We start from the raw sequence: 15,829 nt of genomic DNA, 5'->3' as shown, positions 1-15,829 counted from the left end.
ATTACAAGAACGAAAAACAATATAAGTTAAATTTAAGAAAGAAATAACCAGATCTTAAGTACTTTCTCGATACGAGTTTTAAAAAATATACTAAAATATGGGTTGAAAAAGTAAGTGAAATATAGATCCTACTTTATAGTATCTTAAGTTTATAGTAAATTATAGGATTCACTACAACCGAGTTTTAATTTTTTTTTGTTTATGTTTTAAGACTGCAAAATTTGATGGACTTTAGCCAATCGAGTTCTTATATTCATAACCATCGTTGCACCTGCGCTTAAAGCACGCAAATGTTACACGTTCTATAATAGGTAAAATAAGATAATTTTTTGATCCATTTTCCACCAATGCAACATATCAAATGGTTTTAGAATATTCTACCAAATCTAAACTTAAATAATGTTTAAATTCATTTGTTGACTTTGTACAAGCATAATTTTTTTCATCTATATTTTATCTAGATTTGTATAACTAGAGTCTAGAGAAGGAATCACTTTTGTTACTTTTAATATTAGATGATGCCATAGTAATTGATATTGTATCCTCTAATTGTTTACTCCATTCATTCCATTGAAGATGACCCGTTTTTCTTTTTGGCTTCTTCTCCCAATTAAAATAATTCATTATTAAAATGAAAACATTTTTATCTCTATTGTATTTCATTTGATCTCTCTACTTAACACAAAATAAAGTTGCATAAACTCTTGTGCCGCCAAAAAAAGAATTATTTTCATTAGAATACCTCATGACAGACGGAGTATTAGATATTGGATTTCGAATGCAAGACATAAGTAATAAGGAGTATTAATCATGGTAAACTTCACAACCATTTTCTCTTTACATCTCTGATTCGTCCCATAAAAATATGGGCAATGAGTATGAGAATTAAGACAAAATTGGTAAAATAAGAGAGAAGAGGAGAATGGTAGTTAAAATAGTGTTATTAGATAGTGAGACCTACATTATTAAATATTTAAATTGATAATAATTTTCCAAAAATGAAATGCACATATTTTTGTGGGACGGACAAAAAAGAAAAATGCATATATTTTTATGGAACGGATGGAGTATGTGCAGTCAAAAGTGAATGTTGCATTAACATGAATGTGGTTGGGAATTTGTGTGTGTAAGACTATAAACAATTTATTACATAGATTATAAGTGATTAATTACTTAATTATATTAGAAAAATTAATATATAAAGTGGCCTCTGCTTGGACTGATCCCGTGCTAGGCTCCGGATGGGCCTAGACTTGGGGTGTGCCTGGGTTTACACTTACTTCAAACAAAGAGTTAGCCAAGCCCGATTCATTTCATCGATGGATCAGGTCTCATGGACCGCCCCAACCCAACCCAATCGATAAGCCTAATGTGAACCCTTGTTGAGGGGAGCCCAGCCCAGCCCAGCCTCTCCCTTGCTAGGGCTTTGAGTAGGGAAAAGAGGGGCTCAATCTCAAACCTCCCCACGATCCAATCCTTTCAAAATGGCGGGAAAACCCTCTTCCCATCGAAATTCGCGTATTTAAAGGAAAGAGGCAGATAACATTTTCACACTTGCGTCCAATTTCAAAATGGCACCCAAACGGAAACCGACAACCCCCGAAGAAGCCGCCCCCGTTGTCCGGAGGTCCGCCCGCCTCTCCAGCGCCGCCGTCGTTGCCGACCCCGAGCCACCCAAGAAGAAGCAAGCCAAACCTAAAGCCGAAACCAAAACCAAGGCTGAAGCCAAAGGCAAAGCCAAAGCCGAAACCAAAACCGAAGCCAAAGCCGAAACCAAGGGGAAGGCCTCCGAGGAAGCAGGTGGAGAGGCGGTGGAGAAAGCGAAGACTATCGTGATAGAGCACTGCAAACAGTGCAACCATTTCAAGAAGAGGGCGATTCAAGTGAAGGAGGAGCTTGAGAAGGAGGTCGCCGGAGTCAACGTGGTGGTCAACCGGGAGAAGCCGAGGAGGGGCTGCTTCGAGATTCGCGAGGAAGGTGGAGAGGTCTTCGTGAGCTTGCTGGACATGAAGAGGCCCTTTCCGCCGCTCAAGGCACTCGACATGGACAAGCTCATCTCCCACATTCTTCACAAGATCCGATGATTCTGGTTAGCTCTACTTTTTGGGAATTTTGCTATCTAAATCTAAATTCTATTCTCTGCTTCCAATTACTGGGATTGGATTGGATGAATTCTAATTTGATTATAATGCAGCAACTGATTCCACATTTCTAGCATCCACTAATATTAGGACTGCTTCTTTTTACCTAAATTGGTTGTAATCCTTTCATCTTTTGCACTTAAGACAAATTATTATCTTTAAATTGGATTTGTGCTTTTCAATCTTTGTTGCCTTCCTTTTGCATAAACATGGAAAAACAAATTACTAACTCTTGATGATCAAAATCCAAAATTATACTAGGTGCCATTTGAAAGCTTTTGATCAAGAGCTTTCCATGGGTGTTATAGGAGTAACTCCTTTACTTGCAGTGTGCTTTGAATTGGGAGCAATCTTTATTGAATTTGTATGGGTACATTTGTCTAGTGGTCTAACATGGTGTTTCTATATTATACTAGTACTATCTTTTTGTAGTGTGCTTCATTCCTAATGAATTGGAAGTACCACTCTCTTTGTTTGCACTTAAGGAAAATCACAATGAAATTTGAGTTTGTGTTTTTCAATCTCCCATGACTTCCTTTGGTGCGATGATAGATAACAAATTAGGAATAGTTTCTCTACAAGATTTTTTCATGTTATATTCTCATCACTTCCATTGGAAACCGCTTGTTGTTTTGGTATAGTTTTCTTCATGACTGGGAAATAGCCCTCTCATCTTTTTGCAATAAAAGTAGAAGTTGTGCTATTCAATCTATGTTGATTTCCTTCTGTATGGAGACAGATAACAAATAAGGAATTGTTTTATTACAACAAATTTCATGCTATTTTCTTATCACTTTTGATGATCAAATCCATTACTATGCCATTACAAAGCTTCATCGAGAGCTTTCCATGGGTATCTTTGTCCAATGCTACAAAAAGGTGGTATTCGGTTTCTCAGACAAAATAATACAAGATACAATCTAGGATTAGGATTGAGTTGTGAGATTATTTTAGTCATAGGGGGTTAGATATGACTAATTATTTCATGATTATCCATCTAGGATTGAGTTGTGGGGATGAATCACATGAACCAAACATACTACAAATTTAATCCCGGATACAATCTTGCAAACTGAACACCCTCTAGAGTTTTTGTATTTTTTTCTCTTCCTTATTTGCGGTGTGCTTATTTCTTAATGTACTGAAATTACTCATCTCACCTTGGCTTTTACGACTAAGGGAGATTATGTCTAGGAATTGTTTTTTGAGTAATTTTCGTGATCTTTTTTATCACTTGAAGATTGAAATCCAACACTAGAGAGTTTCTATAGGTACGTACCTTTGGGTTATTTATCGAACTTTAAAAATTGAGTTATTGACAATGAAAATTAGACTTATGTCAAATTAAAAAAAATTATAAACTCAAGTAGTTTTTTACCATATAGTACTAAATGAAATTGGTTGGAAACCAAAATTTAAATATGGCATATGGTCCATATATATATATACACAATTAATCCCAATTCCAATAATTTCAAACATAAATGGATTTCAAAATTTATGTTTGAGGCATGATATATAGAATTATAAAATGACAGACGTATAGTGATTTCTCTACGAAGTTTATTTTCATAGGATTTTATGTCTCTAACTTTCTATGTAGAAACGTTACACGTTTGATAGAAATACTTCTATATTTCAAAACCAACGAAATTAACATCTCATTGCATATTGATTGTAAATGACTACTCACGTTTTTGCCCCCGTTTAAGAGGTCTTTGTCTCCAAGACTTGTGCATGTTGTATGGGTCTTTCTTCCAGTATTTTTATATTTGAATATGATGAAACAGATGAGAGCCCTGGTAGTAAGTCCAACTAAAACAAAGTAGAAATGACAACTCGAAGTAGAGCATAGTTGATAATGTATGCTTAGTGAAATATGCAAAAAATAATGTATAAATGATAATCATTGAGACTTTATCTTTTCATATTCAAGAATACAGACTTATCTATCTTAATTGAATCGTTTCACTGATATATACTTATATCACAACACAGTCATCCAAAGGTTTAAGGTTATATGGGTGGAAAAGAAACTGGCTAAAGATCATTTAGTCACATAGCCACCATAATGGCAACAATGCAGAAGATGCAAGAGAAAATAACCAGATTGACATAGTGTCAAATTAAAGAAGTACACCTAGTAGCTTATCAACCTTGGCTTGGTTATTACAACTCGATCAGTGCCATTGACAGAGATAAAACAACACTGGTAGAGTTGGCGAACAATTTTGCAACACCTATCGCCTATCTGTCTAGAGAAGCCTCATGCACTCTTCCGTAAAACTGCAGTTGAAAGGCATCCATTCAAATACAAAAGTAGCTCCTCAATGTTGTACTCCGTATATAATTAATGCCCCTTGCATCTCTTCGGTTTTAAGAAATCTCTTCATTTCTCGTACTCTTTTGGTGCGTATGATTTGTAATTTTTCACAGTTCACTATACTTGAGATGTTAGAAACTAATAAAAACTCAGACTATCCACAATGCAAGGATGTGTGATGTGTCATGCCCCATCCCCTGTTTGTCCCTCGGCCAAGTAATAGAACAAGAACTGTCGCCTTTTCGGCCAATGGGAAGCCACCATGAAGCCCATTCGCGGGCGTTTTACCCAATTTTAAAATAATAGTAGTACTTAATTATAAAATTTCATTTTTATTTATTGAAATTTATGTTTAAAATAAAAAATTATAAATTCAAAACCTAATTCCATATTCTTTTATTTTTTATTTTCATAATTGTTTTAATTTATCACATTCTTTTTTCTTTTTTTATTCTAATAGCATGTTTATATTTTGTTATCATGTGGGTTTAATTTTAATATATTGTTTATATTTATAATTAATATGAACTTAAAATTCGAGATGTGGATGGCCTCAACTTTAGTTGACATTCAAGATGTTGTATTTTTGTTTAGTATCCCCTACGTCCCATATTACTTGTCATTTTTTTCCTGCATAAGATTTAAAAGTTGTATTTAGTGGATCAAATGAAGATAAAATAAAGTAGGATGGAATAAAGTGTGAAAAAGAAGAAAAAGTAAAGTAAGTATAATAGAATAAGTGAGATTAAATATTTGGTTTTTACCACAAAAGGAAATGATTCAAGTAACTTGGGATAGTCCGGAATGAAATACGACTCTAACAACTTGCAGATGATAGTTCAATTTTTTAGGATATACTTACATACTCCTATAACTTGGAGTAGTACTTATTAGCTCGTATATAAGAAATTAAAAGACTAGATTATGATTTTCTAAAAAGACAAACTGAATATTTTTATTTCTAGTAAAATTTGCTTCTGAATTGGATCGGTATTGACTCTTCAAAGTGATTTTTTATCCTTAATATTTGTTGGTGCGCGTTATATACACCATTTCCGTGTTTGCAAAATGAACGAAATGAGCAAATAGAAGAAGACGCTAATGTGGTTTTATTCCACGTTTTAAAAGCAAATTAAATGTGCAAAATCACAATGCAACGTTTGAAAAGTTAGGTTAACTGCAAAATATACTTGGAAGGTAGGAGTTTCTTATTGCTTTTAGCAATTTGACTTAAGTTTTCCCGAAGTCGACAATGATTACTCCGAGTTCTATATCAAAAAGAATAATTTCACAATTTTGTTACTTCCTTCCCAAATAAATAAATAAATATGAGAATTACTTTAAAATTCTAAAAATATGATGTATTGAAGAGTTGTGACCAGACGAAATTCTAGTCAAAAAACAAATAGTTTGGTGAAAGAGACCTTTATCTGAAAATTATTATTGTGTTCAAACAAGAAAGTGACGTCGTTGCATGGGAGTATTCCACTTCACCATCCACCTTCAATTATGTATTTAATAACCGGCCATCATATAATTAATTGGCCAGATAATATTTGTACAGACATTATTATTATTTCTCCATTTTCAATTGCTAGTTTTAAATTGTTTTCAACCTGTTTATGTTTGGAGTGTGCGTATGCTTCCATAACTGCACGCGTGATTAATTTCTTGATGCTATGATTTAATTAATTACTAATACTATATACTATCATTTTCACTATTTTATTTTTCTAAATGAATTGAATAGACTACTTGAAAATTGACGATCACAAAACTGACGTGATGTGGCAAATTTTCAAAACTCAAATTTGTAATCTTCAATTCACGATCACTTGATCAAAATTTAATTTGGCTTAAAAGCAAAAAGCATGCCAAACGCTTGCAAGGGTCTTTCAAATTTGTCAATTAACCTTCAATTAACTATACTAGTTAATAATAAATTATTCATAAATAGTGCTGCGAACGGCCATCTACTATTTAAGTTATTTATAAATATTGCTTCGGACGGCCATACTATAGCTACTAGTTAATACTAATAAATTATTTATACTTATCATTTGAATCAAAATTAGGTGACTTGACAAACATGTGTCAATGAAATTAACTGTGCAAGTTAAAGTACAAATAAGATAATTAGGTTTATAATGTCAGACTTATTTGTTGCTGTTGTGTGCACGCGAAAGAGTAATATAGCAGCAATGTTTCCATTGTATTATTAGATGATGATAAACTTTTCTAATAATAGCATTAGAGCTTAAGGATCGATTCATAATTGATTTTGTTTTAATAGTTGTTTGTGAATTAATTTTAGAAATTAATTAAAATTATGTATTTGGGTGATTGATGCACTTTTTATTAGCATTAAATGAACCTGCAAGTATACAGAGTATATATAGTATTCCATAACTAAAGGTTAGTACTGGATATCGAATACGGGGAAGACAAACACAAAGTGTCTATTCTCTACTAAGATTCAATTACTATCTGGAAAAACAAGTAGGTTTTGGAAAACTTTTGAAAACTAGAAATAATAAAAAGCATAAAACAACTAAGAGCAAATAAAACACGGAGATAAGCGATAGAGATAAGGGAATCCCAGGGATGTGCGTTCACAGTTATGGTTATACAAATTCCAACTACAATACCCTAGCACAGTTTATACTTTGAAAGGACGAGTCACCTAGGTTATGCTCATGCGATACAAACGTTGATTACAAAGTTAGGGTTGTCAATCCTAACACGTAACTCCAAAAAGCTCCTAAGACCCTTGAAAAGTCCTCACTCTCAATTAACAGTGCCGTTTTAAGGGAAGCTAACTATAGCGTCTACTAAGTGAATCTAACTCGCTAGAACTCTGTCACAGTTATGAAGCAAGTTATATTAAATCATACAAGATTGTGTCACTCAATCATGCAGCATAAGAACTACTTAGGGAAGAAACAAAGTAAAAACAAAACGGATATTAAATAGAAAAAGGAATTTGTATAACCAAAGTTGTTACTAACACATCCCTAGAATCCTATGAGTTTAGTTACACATAATTGAATAAGCTAAAAACATAGATTGAAGGGAAGACAATTTGAACATAAAACTAAAGCAAATAAAACCCGTAGGTTGAATCCTTGTCGTTCTTGATGTTCTTGAAATCCTTCTCCAACTCCTTGCACAAGTGAAGTACTCTAGTTCTTGATCTCTATGAAGTATTTTGCAAGTAGAAGTTCTCCCTCTTGATTAAGCTTGAGGTCTTATTTATAGGGAAAAGCCAATCCTTGTTGTAGAAGGAAAAGATTTCCAAAATATGGTAAATCTGGGCGCAAATCTAGGGCTTCTAGGATTCGCCACCTTTCTCCGGCGGGCCGCCGCACCTTGGCCGGTGGTCGCCGCGTTGGACTCCAGAGAGTCGATTTCCTCGGCGGCGGACCGCCGCATACGAATTCCGGCGGTCGCCGGACGAGACTTCTCTTCCAAGCGTATTTTTTCGAGGCGGACCGCTGCATTGATCTGCCCGCCGGGCGCCGGCGGTCGCCGCACACATCCGCGGCGGTCGCCGGTCGCCGTCTGACTCCAGATTTCCAGACTTTGCGTTTTGGCTCCCTTTTTCGGCTCAATTATGCACGTTTCTCACAAAACACGTCAAAATACCAAAATAGACAAAATATGCAAATAATGGACGTGTAGAGCGACTTTGACATAAAAAAACGGACCAAATAATGACCTTAAAATAGTGCAAAATCCGAGCATATCAATGATCTAAATGTCCATTCATTTAGGGGCGGAGCCATAAATTCAATTCAGCAGAAGCAAAAATATATATAAAGAAATTTTAGAAGTTTGAGGTGGAATCTATACATATTTAAAAGGCGAGTTTTGGCCTTTTTTGAAATATTTATATGTTTTGTCCTTATTATGAAATATTTATAAGTTATGGACCAATTTGAACATTTTAAGTAACTCTCATGAATATTTATTAGATATTTTAATGAGCATTTAACTAATTCTTAAAGCACTACAATGACTCATTGGTGGTTACAAATATTTAAATAGAATAAGGAGCATTTAATAAATTTTGTAACCTATATTGTCTTGATTTTATAATTTATGATGTTTTTATTCCATGATCTCTCATGTACTAATTTTATACCTATAAAAGGCATAGAGTTGTGGATGAAATATACACTAACTAAACATTCTTCATTCTCTCTCAAGCTCTCAACATTTTATTGCACATTTTAGGAACATTGTTTTGCTTGATTTTGGAGTCCCATCAAGTTTATAGGAGCCTAGCAGGTTTGAGATGTTATATACGCTAGCAGGAAATCGTTTCATCTTTGGGGAAAATACGTCGACCCGAGAGCACTAACCGTGATGTAATTTTGTCTTGCGGAAAGAGGGTTTTTCTTGAATAATTTTCATTGTAATTTCCATTTCATTTATTGTTATTTTTTTTCTTTGATTACAGTACCGCGTGTATATGGTTCCAGAATTTTATCCCAATATTTTTTACAGTTCTTAGAGAGGGAAGAATTGTAGCATCCTTAACTCAAACATACATAGTATTTATCTTCATCTTTACACAATTTATTATCTTTAGTAGAGAAATATGAAGGATTGTTCTAAACATATATTTCAAAAATGTCAACACTTAGTATAGTCTCTTTATCATTGTCCAAATAATTATATGTCTTAATTCCATTTTAAATATGTTTAATTTAATGTCTTTAGATGTAAAATGAGTTGAGTATATGTTTATTGAATTTTTATTATATAGTAGTATATTTTTCCATTTTAAATCTTATATAATTATATTTATTCTTATTTTAATTAATCGATTAATAATTTAAAATCGTATGACAAAAAAATATTTCGTCGTGCATCGCACGTGGGTTAACACTAGTATTTATAAAGGAAATTAATTTTTTTTAACTGATTAATTTAATATAAATGGAAAATATTGAGGAGGGGCAATTGCCACTTACGCTCCCCTAGTAGATTCGCCCTTGCAACCACCTGCAAAGCAGTGAGGAGGGGACGTGAGAGGCTCAGCACTGGTCCGGAGCAGGCCGTTCGTAATATCATTCCCTTTATTTTTCGAACCGGCGACGGTCACCTTGGAGGTGAATGGTGGTGGTGATGTAACCAGTGTCGTCAGCTATGCATTGTTCGTTGGATCCATATTCATCGATTTTATATCAGAAATAAAATGAATGAAAAAAAAGTTTCGAATTGGTATAATCAAATCCATCACAATTTATTAATGAGGCGGAACAGCAAAGAAATAACACAAATTCAAGGTATAGTAACATCCTATTGAATGCCGTAAAACATAAGACATATACCTCCAATTTTAATGTCAACAATTAATAATTGTGTGGAAACAATTAATTTATTTGTGGGAAGACCACCTTGCATATTATATTTGGACATTCAATGCCCATAATTATTTAATATCAACATTTCTAAATCATGTGCATCACTACTCTGTCGGCACATGAGACTTTACTATTAGCAATCAATTTTAATGTATATTTTTACAATTATTAAATCTCATACGAACAAAAATGAATGATTCCCCTGGTTACAAGTCAAACTACCCCAAAATTTCAGCAAAATGTCTTTCAAGATTTGGCGCTCGATTATCCACGAAATGCTACTTCATACCATGGATTCACATTAAATCTATACTAATTAATAATTTTCATTTAGTATTTTTACGGTTTTACCCAAAATAATTTGTGTTACAAATGCTTCCATTAACACTTTAAAAAAACATCTTCAAAACTATGGGACGAAAATGAAAGTGTTTAAGAAATGCATGAATAAAGATAATCTGCCATCAATTTAGCGACAATTTCTTTTGCATCTTAAATTACGATTATTTTTAAAAAATTTCCGACGCAATTAATTGTGTCTCTATTTTTTGCCCTTAATAGATAAGTTTTTTATAATGACTGATATCATCGTAAAATTTATATGTGAATGTAATAATAAGATTAGAAAGAACCATATCTTGCTTAATTTAAATTAACTGCAATGTACACAAAAGTAGAAATTAAGGTAAGTACTTGGCTCAATTTGTCAACCATCCACGAACAAAATTTCAATTTTGGACTCATGAAAAGTGAGAAAGTGTTGTAACGTGTGGGAATTGATATATTTTGTATGATTATCTTTTTCTTGACTTCTAACACTAAACCAATTATACATACAACTTCCATACATATAAATCATAATTAAACAACTCAAATAGATTAAAGTAAAGTATTCAAGAAAAGTCATAACTACAACATGGTCAATAGTAATGGCTACACATTGGAAGCCTCTAAAACAAGAACCCATTTCACACACTCATGGGGCCAATTTAGTCATTCAACTTAAAATCAAATGACCTATTTAAGCTTCTTGATTCCATAACTATACATTTTCTCACATCTCTCTCAATTTTCCCTTCCTCAATATTTTCCTATATTATGAAAAACCATTCTTCCAAAACCCCAATTCTGCTGATCATTCTGATCTTCTTAGCCATCGGTCGCCTGTCCGATTGTCGCAAAGTTCCGGCAAAATCAACGGTTGAAGATTCTTCATTGTCAACATTAGCTTCCAAGTTTTCATGGCATTTGCCGGCAGCAAGTCCGAAGAAATCGAGAAGTAAAGAAGATGAATCGATTTATGGCGTCTCGAATCGAAAAACACCGGGAGGGCCCAATCCTCTCCACAACTGATCTAATTAAGTCATTTTCTTGCAGCAGGATTTTATGTTCAGATAAGAATCTTCTTTCAGAGAGTAGTGTGTGTTTTTAGCATTTTGTGTAGAATTGCGTAGATGATGTAGATATTATATTGCATATTTTATGGTTTTGTAAACTATAGGAGAAATTAAAATTGTGTTGGATTATTATAGCAAGTATACAAGTTATTTAATTTGTTTGGATTATTGCTACCATTCTTATTGTAATATAATGAGTATCTATCATTCTCTTTCGTGTTATTTATTGATTAAAGCTCTCATAAATTGAAAGAATGTTTTTACTACTACTATATAAGAGAAAATAAGGGTCTTAATTAAATTTGTTGTTGAGAAGCGGTCAACTTATCTTCTTTTATCATATTATGATATTATCAAAATTAATAACTGACGTCACCAACTTTATGCGATTTTTTTAATTACTATATTTTAATTACAATAAATCAAATTAACTGCGTACCTCGTAAAATTTGAATGCATAATAATTCTTTACTTTGATACATCCTCCATCGAATAAAGAAATAATGAATGTCATTTTCTTTGCTGGCAGCTTATTAATATTGGTAAACAGTAGCATTACGAGTTTTGATGATAAGAATTAAAGACAAAAGAAAATGATAGCAAATTCGAGTATTTGGATGTTTTTATTTTATAATTAATGATAGTTGTACAATAATATCAATAATTGGTGGGAATAGTTTAGTAAAACTAACACATCCAAGTACAATTTAGCTACCAATCATGTTGGTAGTAGTTGCATTCACCGACTTATCATGAAATTAGAGAATTGAATCTGATTCAAAACAGGCCTTAAAAGTGGATTAAAATAATTAAGTGTAACTAATTTTTAATTCTGGTTCAGTGTTTCTTGTTAAGTCAACTGGTGGACATTATGACGATCCAGAGATGTGGAATCTAGTTGGAGATGAAAGTAACGATAATAAACTAGTAGTATATGTATATAGCTTTGACTTGCATTAGGTTTTGGCTACTAATAATTTATAAGTAATAAGTTAATTATACACTCCTTAATTATTTATCTATGTATCTATTAATCTATCTATTGTCAAAACTAATGGAATTGAGCTCATAGGACAAACGTTGTCTAACATAAAGTATACTACGAGTATAATAAATTAACAACGCTAGGAAAATCTATACCTATATAAAAGGCGAGTTTTGACCGTAATTTGATATATTTAAAAGTTATGGGGTGAATTTGAATTATTATAAAATATGTAACTCTCATGAATATTTATTTAAATATTTTAATGCTTTGACTAATCTTTAAATAGGATAATGAGCATTTAACAAATTTTGTAACCTCTATTCTCTTAATTTTTAATTTATGATGTTTTAATTTCATGATTTCTCATATTCTAATTTTGTGCCTATAAATATTTTTTAAATGTGTCTAACACTTGATATAGTCTCTTCATCGTTGTCCAAATAATTGTGTCTACCTTGATTCCATTTCAAATATGTTTAATTTTATGTTTTTAAGTGTAAAATGCATCGAGGAGCATATATTTATTGAACTTTTATTATATGTATATTTTTCTATTTTTAAATTTTATATAGTTATATTTTCATATTTTAATTAATCAATTAACAATTTAAAAATATGTGATAAAAAAAATATTTTGTCGTGCATCGCACGTGGGTTAACACTAGTTACACCTAAACTGCGAGTAGGAAAAACAATTAAAGAAAACTTTAAATCCTTGTAAAAAATAATTTACACAAAATACATAATTAAAGCGAATGACAAAACACTATAAATTACCATTTTCGATAAAAATCAAGATTAAAGGCAAATAGGCTTTTGCATGCTTTTGGTTTTTTTTTTTCAATAAGAATTTTCACTTATTTAGGTGACTTTCTGTACGCTCGTTTTAAAAGTATGAATTCATTGATCTTTTGAAATTTCCATGTGTGCCCATATTTCAAAACCAATTTGGTTCTAATTCCAAGGGCTAAAGAGTCATTATATATGTAGCAATATTGAAAACGAGGTGTATGTATCAACTGGTACGACGTGTCCCCTTCAGTCAATAGGGTTAAGGGTCAACTAATTTGGATGAGTTGGTGTGGGATGTGTCATGTGTGTGAGTTTAATTAAAAGAAATATATGTAGCAATTGATATTTTAAAAGAAGAGTTAAGACGATAAAACCGAAAAGCCTGAATTAATGAGAGATATCCCCCAAAAAATGACGCTATTAATATATCCTTCTACGAAGGCCCATCCAATTGTAGCAAACTAACAATCTATATATCTATCTATACATATATAAAAAACGAGTTTTGAGAAATTTTGAATAATTAATTTATACAAGGGATGTAAATGCAATAAAAAACTATTAAACTGTCATCCACTTTGAATTCATTTAATTTTTAATATAATTATAACTTTCATTACGCATCGGAAAGAGGCCGATCTAATCTTATAAAAACTCCAAGTTGAAACACACCCAATCAAATTTTTTGATCTATTTATAAAATAAGATATATTATCAAAACACATCATACTATAGAAGTTTTGAGCACACAGAAAAACCACACGTTGGAAAAAAAAAAGTTCACACCACACCATATGCTAACTAAACACAAGCCAACTTACATAGTCTATCTTCACTGCTGATGATGATGATGTCTCCTAAGCCCATCCTTCCTCTCTTCTCTTATTCTTACTCTTCTTTCATGTCATTTTCTCCTTCATCTCTCATAGAATATCCTGTCAACAACCTCCTCTACCTCCTCAAAGTATCTTTCTCTCAAGTTTATGCAACATATCAATGTCCATGCAATGCTTCTGAATCCCACAAAATAACCAAATGCAGCAAACACATATTCCCACTTAATCTCCTCATCTTTTGATTCTGAATCGTCTGATGGAGATGGAGCAGGTGGACGACGGTTATTGAAACTTCCGGTGAGTGGTAAACCAGATAACTCCGAGTTTCTAACATATGAATCTTCCGTAAACGTTTGAAACTGGCGGCCAGTTGGGATCGGTCCAGTGAGATGATTGTAAGACACATTCAAGAATGAAAGGAAACTAAGTTTTGTGAGCTCATCTGGTATTCTCCCGGTGAGCTTGTTTGAAGAGAGGTCGAGCGACCCAAGATCTGCCAAGGCACCCGATGATCTTGGGATTGCATAACTGAGAGAGTTGTGGGATAAGTTGAGAAGATAGAGTGAGGTGAGATTACCAATTGCATCTGGTATTTCTCCCTTAAAACGATTGGAAGACAAATCAATGCATGTAAAGTCAGGCCAAATCTTCACAAGCTTTACTGCAATTCCTTTGACGGTTAAATTCACCTCATTTTGGTAGTAACTACCGTCTCCTAAAATGTTAGAGTTGGAGCGGTTGAGCCTGACATGTGTAGGACTCAAACTCGAGAAATTTAGCACATTCAGACGACCATTGAATTCATTTGAAGATATATCCAGAATTTGAAGATTCGGCCAACTCTTACTACATCTCAAGCCTCCTTGGAATCTGTTGGAGCGCAAGACAAAGATGCGCAAGGTTAATGACAACATGCACGAGAAAATATCCTTGAGGTTGTTGTTACCACATTCATCACCAGTAAGTTCTTACAATTTCCTAGAGACTTGGGAATCTTCCCACCTAAGTTGTTGTTACTAACATCATAGGTTTGTAGGATACACTCACGAGAAAATTGATCCAGAATAACACCACTGATTTTGTTTCCCCTGAGATTGACCACTCGGCTCACAAGATTTTTGTTTATAAGGCAAGGAGGTATGCTACCGCTCAAGTTATTGAATGACAAGTCGAGAACTCTGAGTGAAGATGCATTGCAGATGGAGGTTGGAATCTTTCCAGTTAGTCTATTGTTTACAAGCAAGACAATCGAATTACTGAAATTTGGAGAGATGTGAGGCTTTTTCAACCCTGCCAGGAGATTAAAAGAAAGGTCCAAATAGTCCTTTTTGTTCCCCCAAATCCATCTAGGAATATCCCCTCGCAAATGATTGTTTGAGAGGTCCAAACTTAACATATTCAATGCATTTCCAAGATCTGGGAAATCATTCAAATTGCAAGATGACATGTGTGACACATTTAAATGGGGATACCCTTGCGAACTTGAACTCATGTTGGTTGTGTCAGCTTACAGGATGTTGTTAGAAAGATTAAGTGATGAAAGTCTTATAAAACTTCGAATCTTATTCAGGTCAAAAGTGTCACTGAACAAGTTGTCAGAAAGTTCAAGACTTGATAGGTTTCGAAACTGAATGAAGAAGTTAGGAATATGACCTCCAATCCTATTATCACTTAAATCTAGCCGAGAAAGGTTGGACTGGTTTATAATGGGAACTTCTTCACTGATTTGTCCATTGAATTGGTTGTTCAATAGATCAAGAGTATGAATTGAAGGCAGGACAAAAAGATAGTGAGGAATGGTGCCGTTCAATGAATTTCGGCTTATATCTAAAAAAGAGAGTTTTGTAAGACCTTGAAATTGCAAGTGAGAAAGTGAGCCCCTTAGATTATTATCACTGAGATCTATCCATTCAAGATTCTTACATTTATGAAATGAAGGAATTGAACTAGTGAGAAAGTTTCTTGAAAACCTGAGTTGAA

The 15,829-nt window shown here is 33.2% G+C and overlaps 2 protein-coding genes across 2 annotated transcripts; one reads left to right on the top strand and one right to left on the bottom strand.

Annotated features, from left to right (window-relative positions):
* The first annotated feature begins 1,539 nt into the window (after positions 1-1,539).
* Positions 1,540-2,325, top strand: LOC125190441. Its single transcript, XM_048087756.1, has one exon. It carries the CDS (start codon positions 1,572-1,574, stop codon positions 2,082-2,084), a length of 513 nt encoding a protein of 170 aa, XP_047943713.1. The 5' UTR covers positions 1,540-1,571; the 3' UTR covers positions 2,085-2,325.
* An 11,604-nt stretch (positions 2,326-13,929) lies between these two features.
* Positions 13,930-15,296, bottom strand: LOC125189946 (receptor like protein 22-like). The gene is made up of 2 exons (XM_048087161.1): positions 14,836-15,296; positions 13,930-14,719 (listed from the first exon to the last, which is right to left on the bottom strand). The coding sequence occupies exons 1-2, from the start codon at positions 15,294-15,296 to the stop codon at positions 13,930-13,932; spliced, it is 1,251 nt and encodes a 416-aa protein (XP_047943118.1).
* Between the last annotated feature and the right edge of the window lie 533 nt (positions 15,297-15,829).

The sequence above is a fragment of the Salvia hispanica genome, chromosome 5 (genome assembly GCF_023119035.1).
Source record: "Salvia hispanica cultivar TCC Black 2014 chromosome 5, UniMelb_Shisp_WGS_1.0, whole genome shotgun sequence".
NCBI lineage: Eukaryota > Viridiplantae > Streptophyta > Magnoliopsida > Lamiales > Lamiaceae > Salvia > Salvia hispanica.
Note: the sequence above shows the minus strand (reverse complement) of the source record. Positions and strands in the feature narration are given on the sequence as shown.

Bases quoted from the DNA above. Each gene is read 5' to 3' on its own strand.
- LOC125189946 (XM_048087161.1), bottom strand. From the start codon at position 15,296: ATGTCATCTTGCAATTTGAATGATTTCCCAGATCTTGGAAATGCATTG. The intron at 14,720-14,835 runs GTCTCTAGGAAA...GCGCTCCAACAG, and splicing joins TTAGGTGGGAAGATTCCCAA to ATTCCAAGGAGGCTTGAGAT.
- LOC125190441 (XM_048087756.1), top strand. From the start codon at position 1,572: ATGGCACCCAAACGGAAACCGACAACCCCCGAAGAAGCCGCCCCCGTT.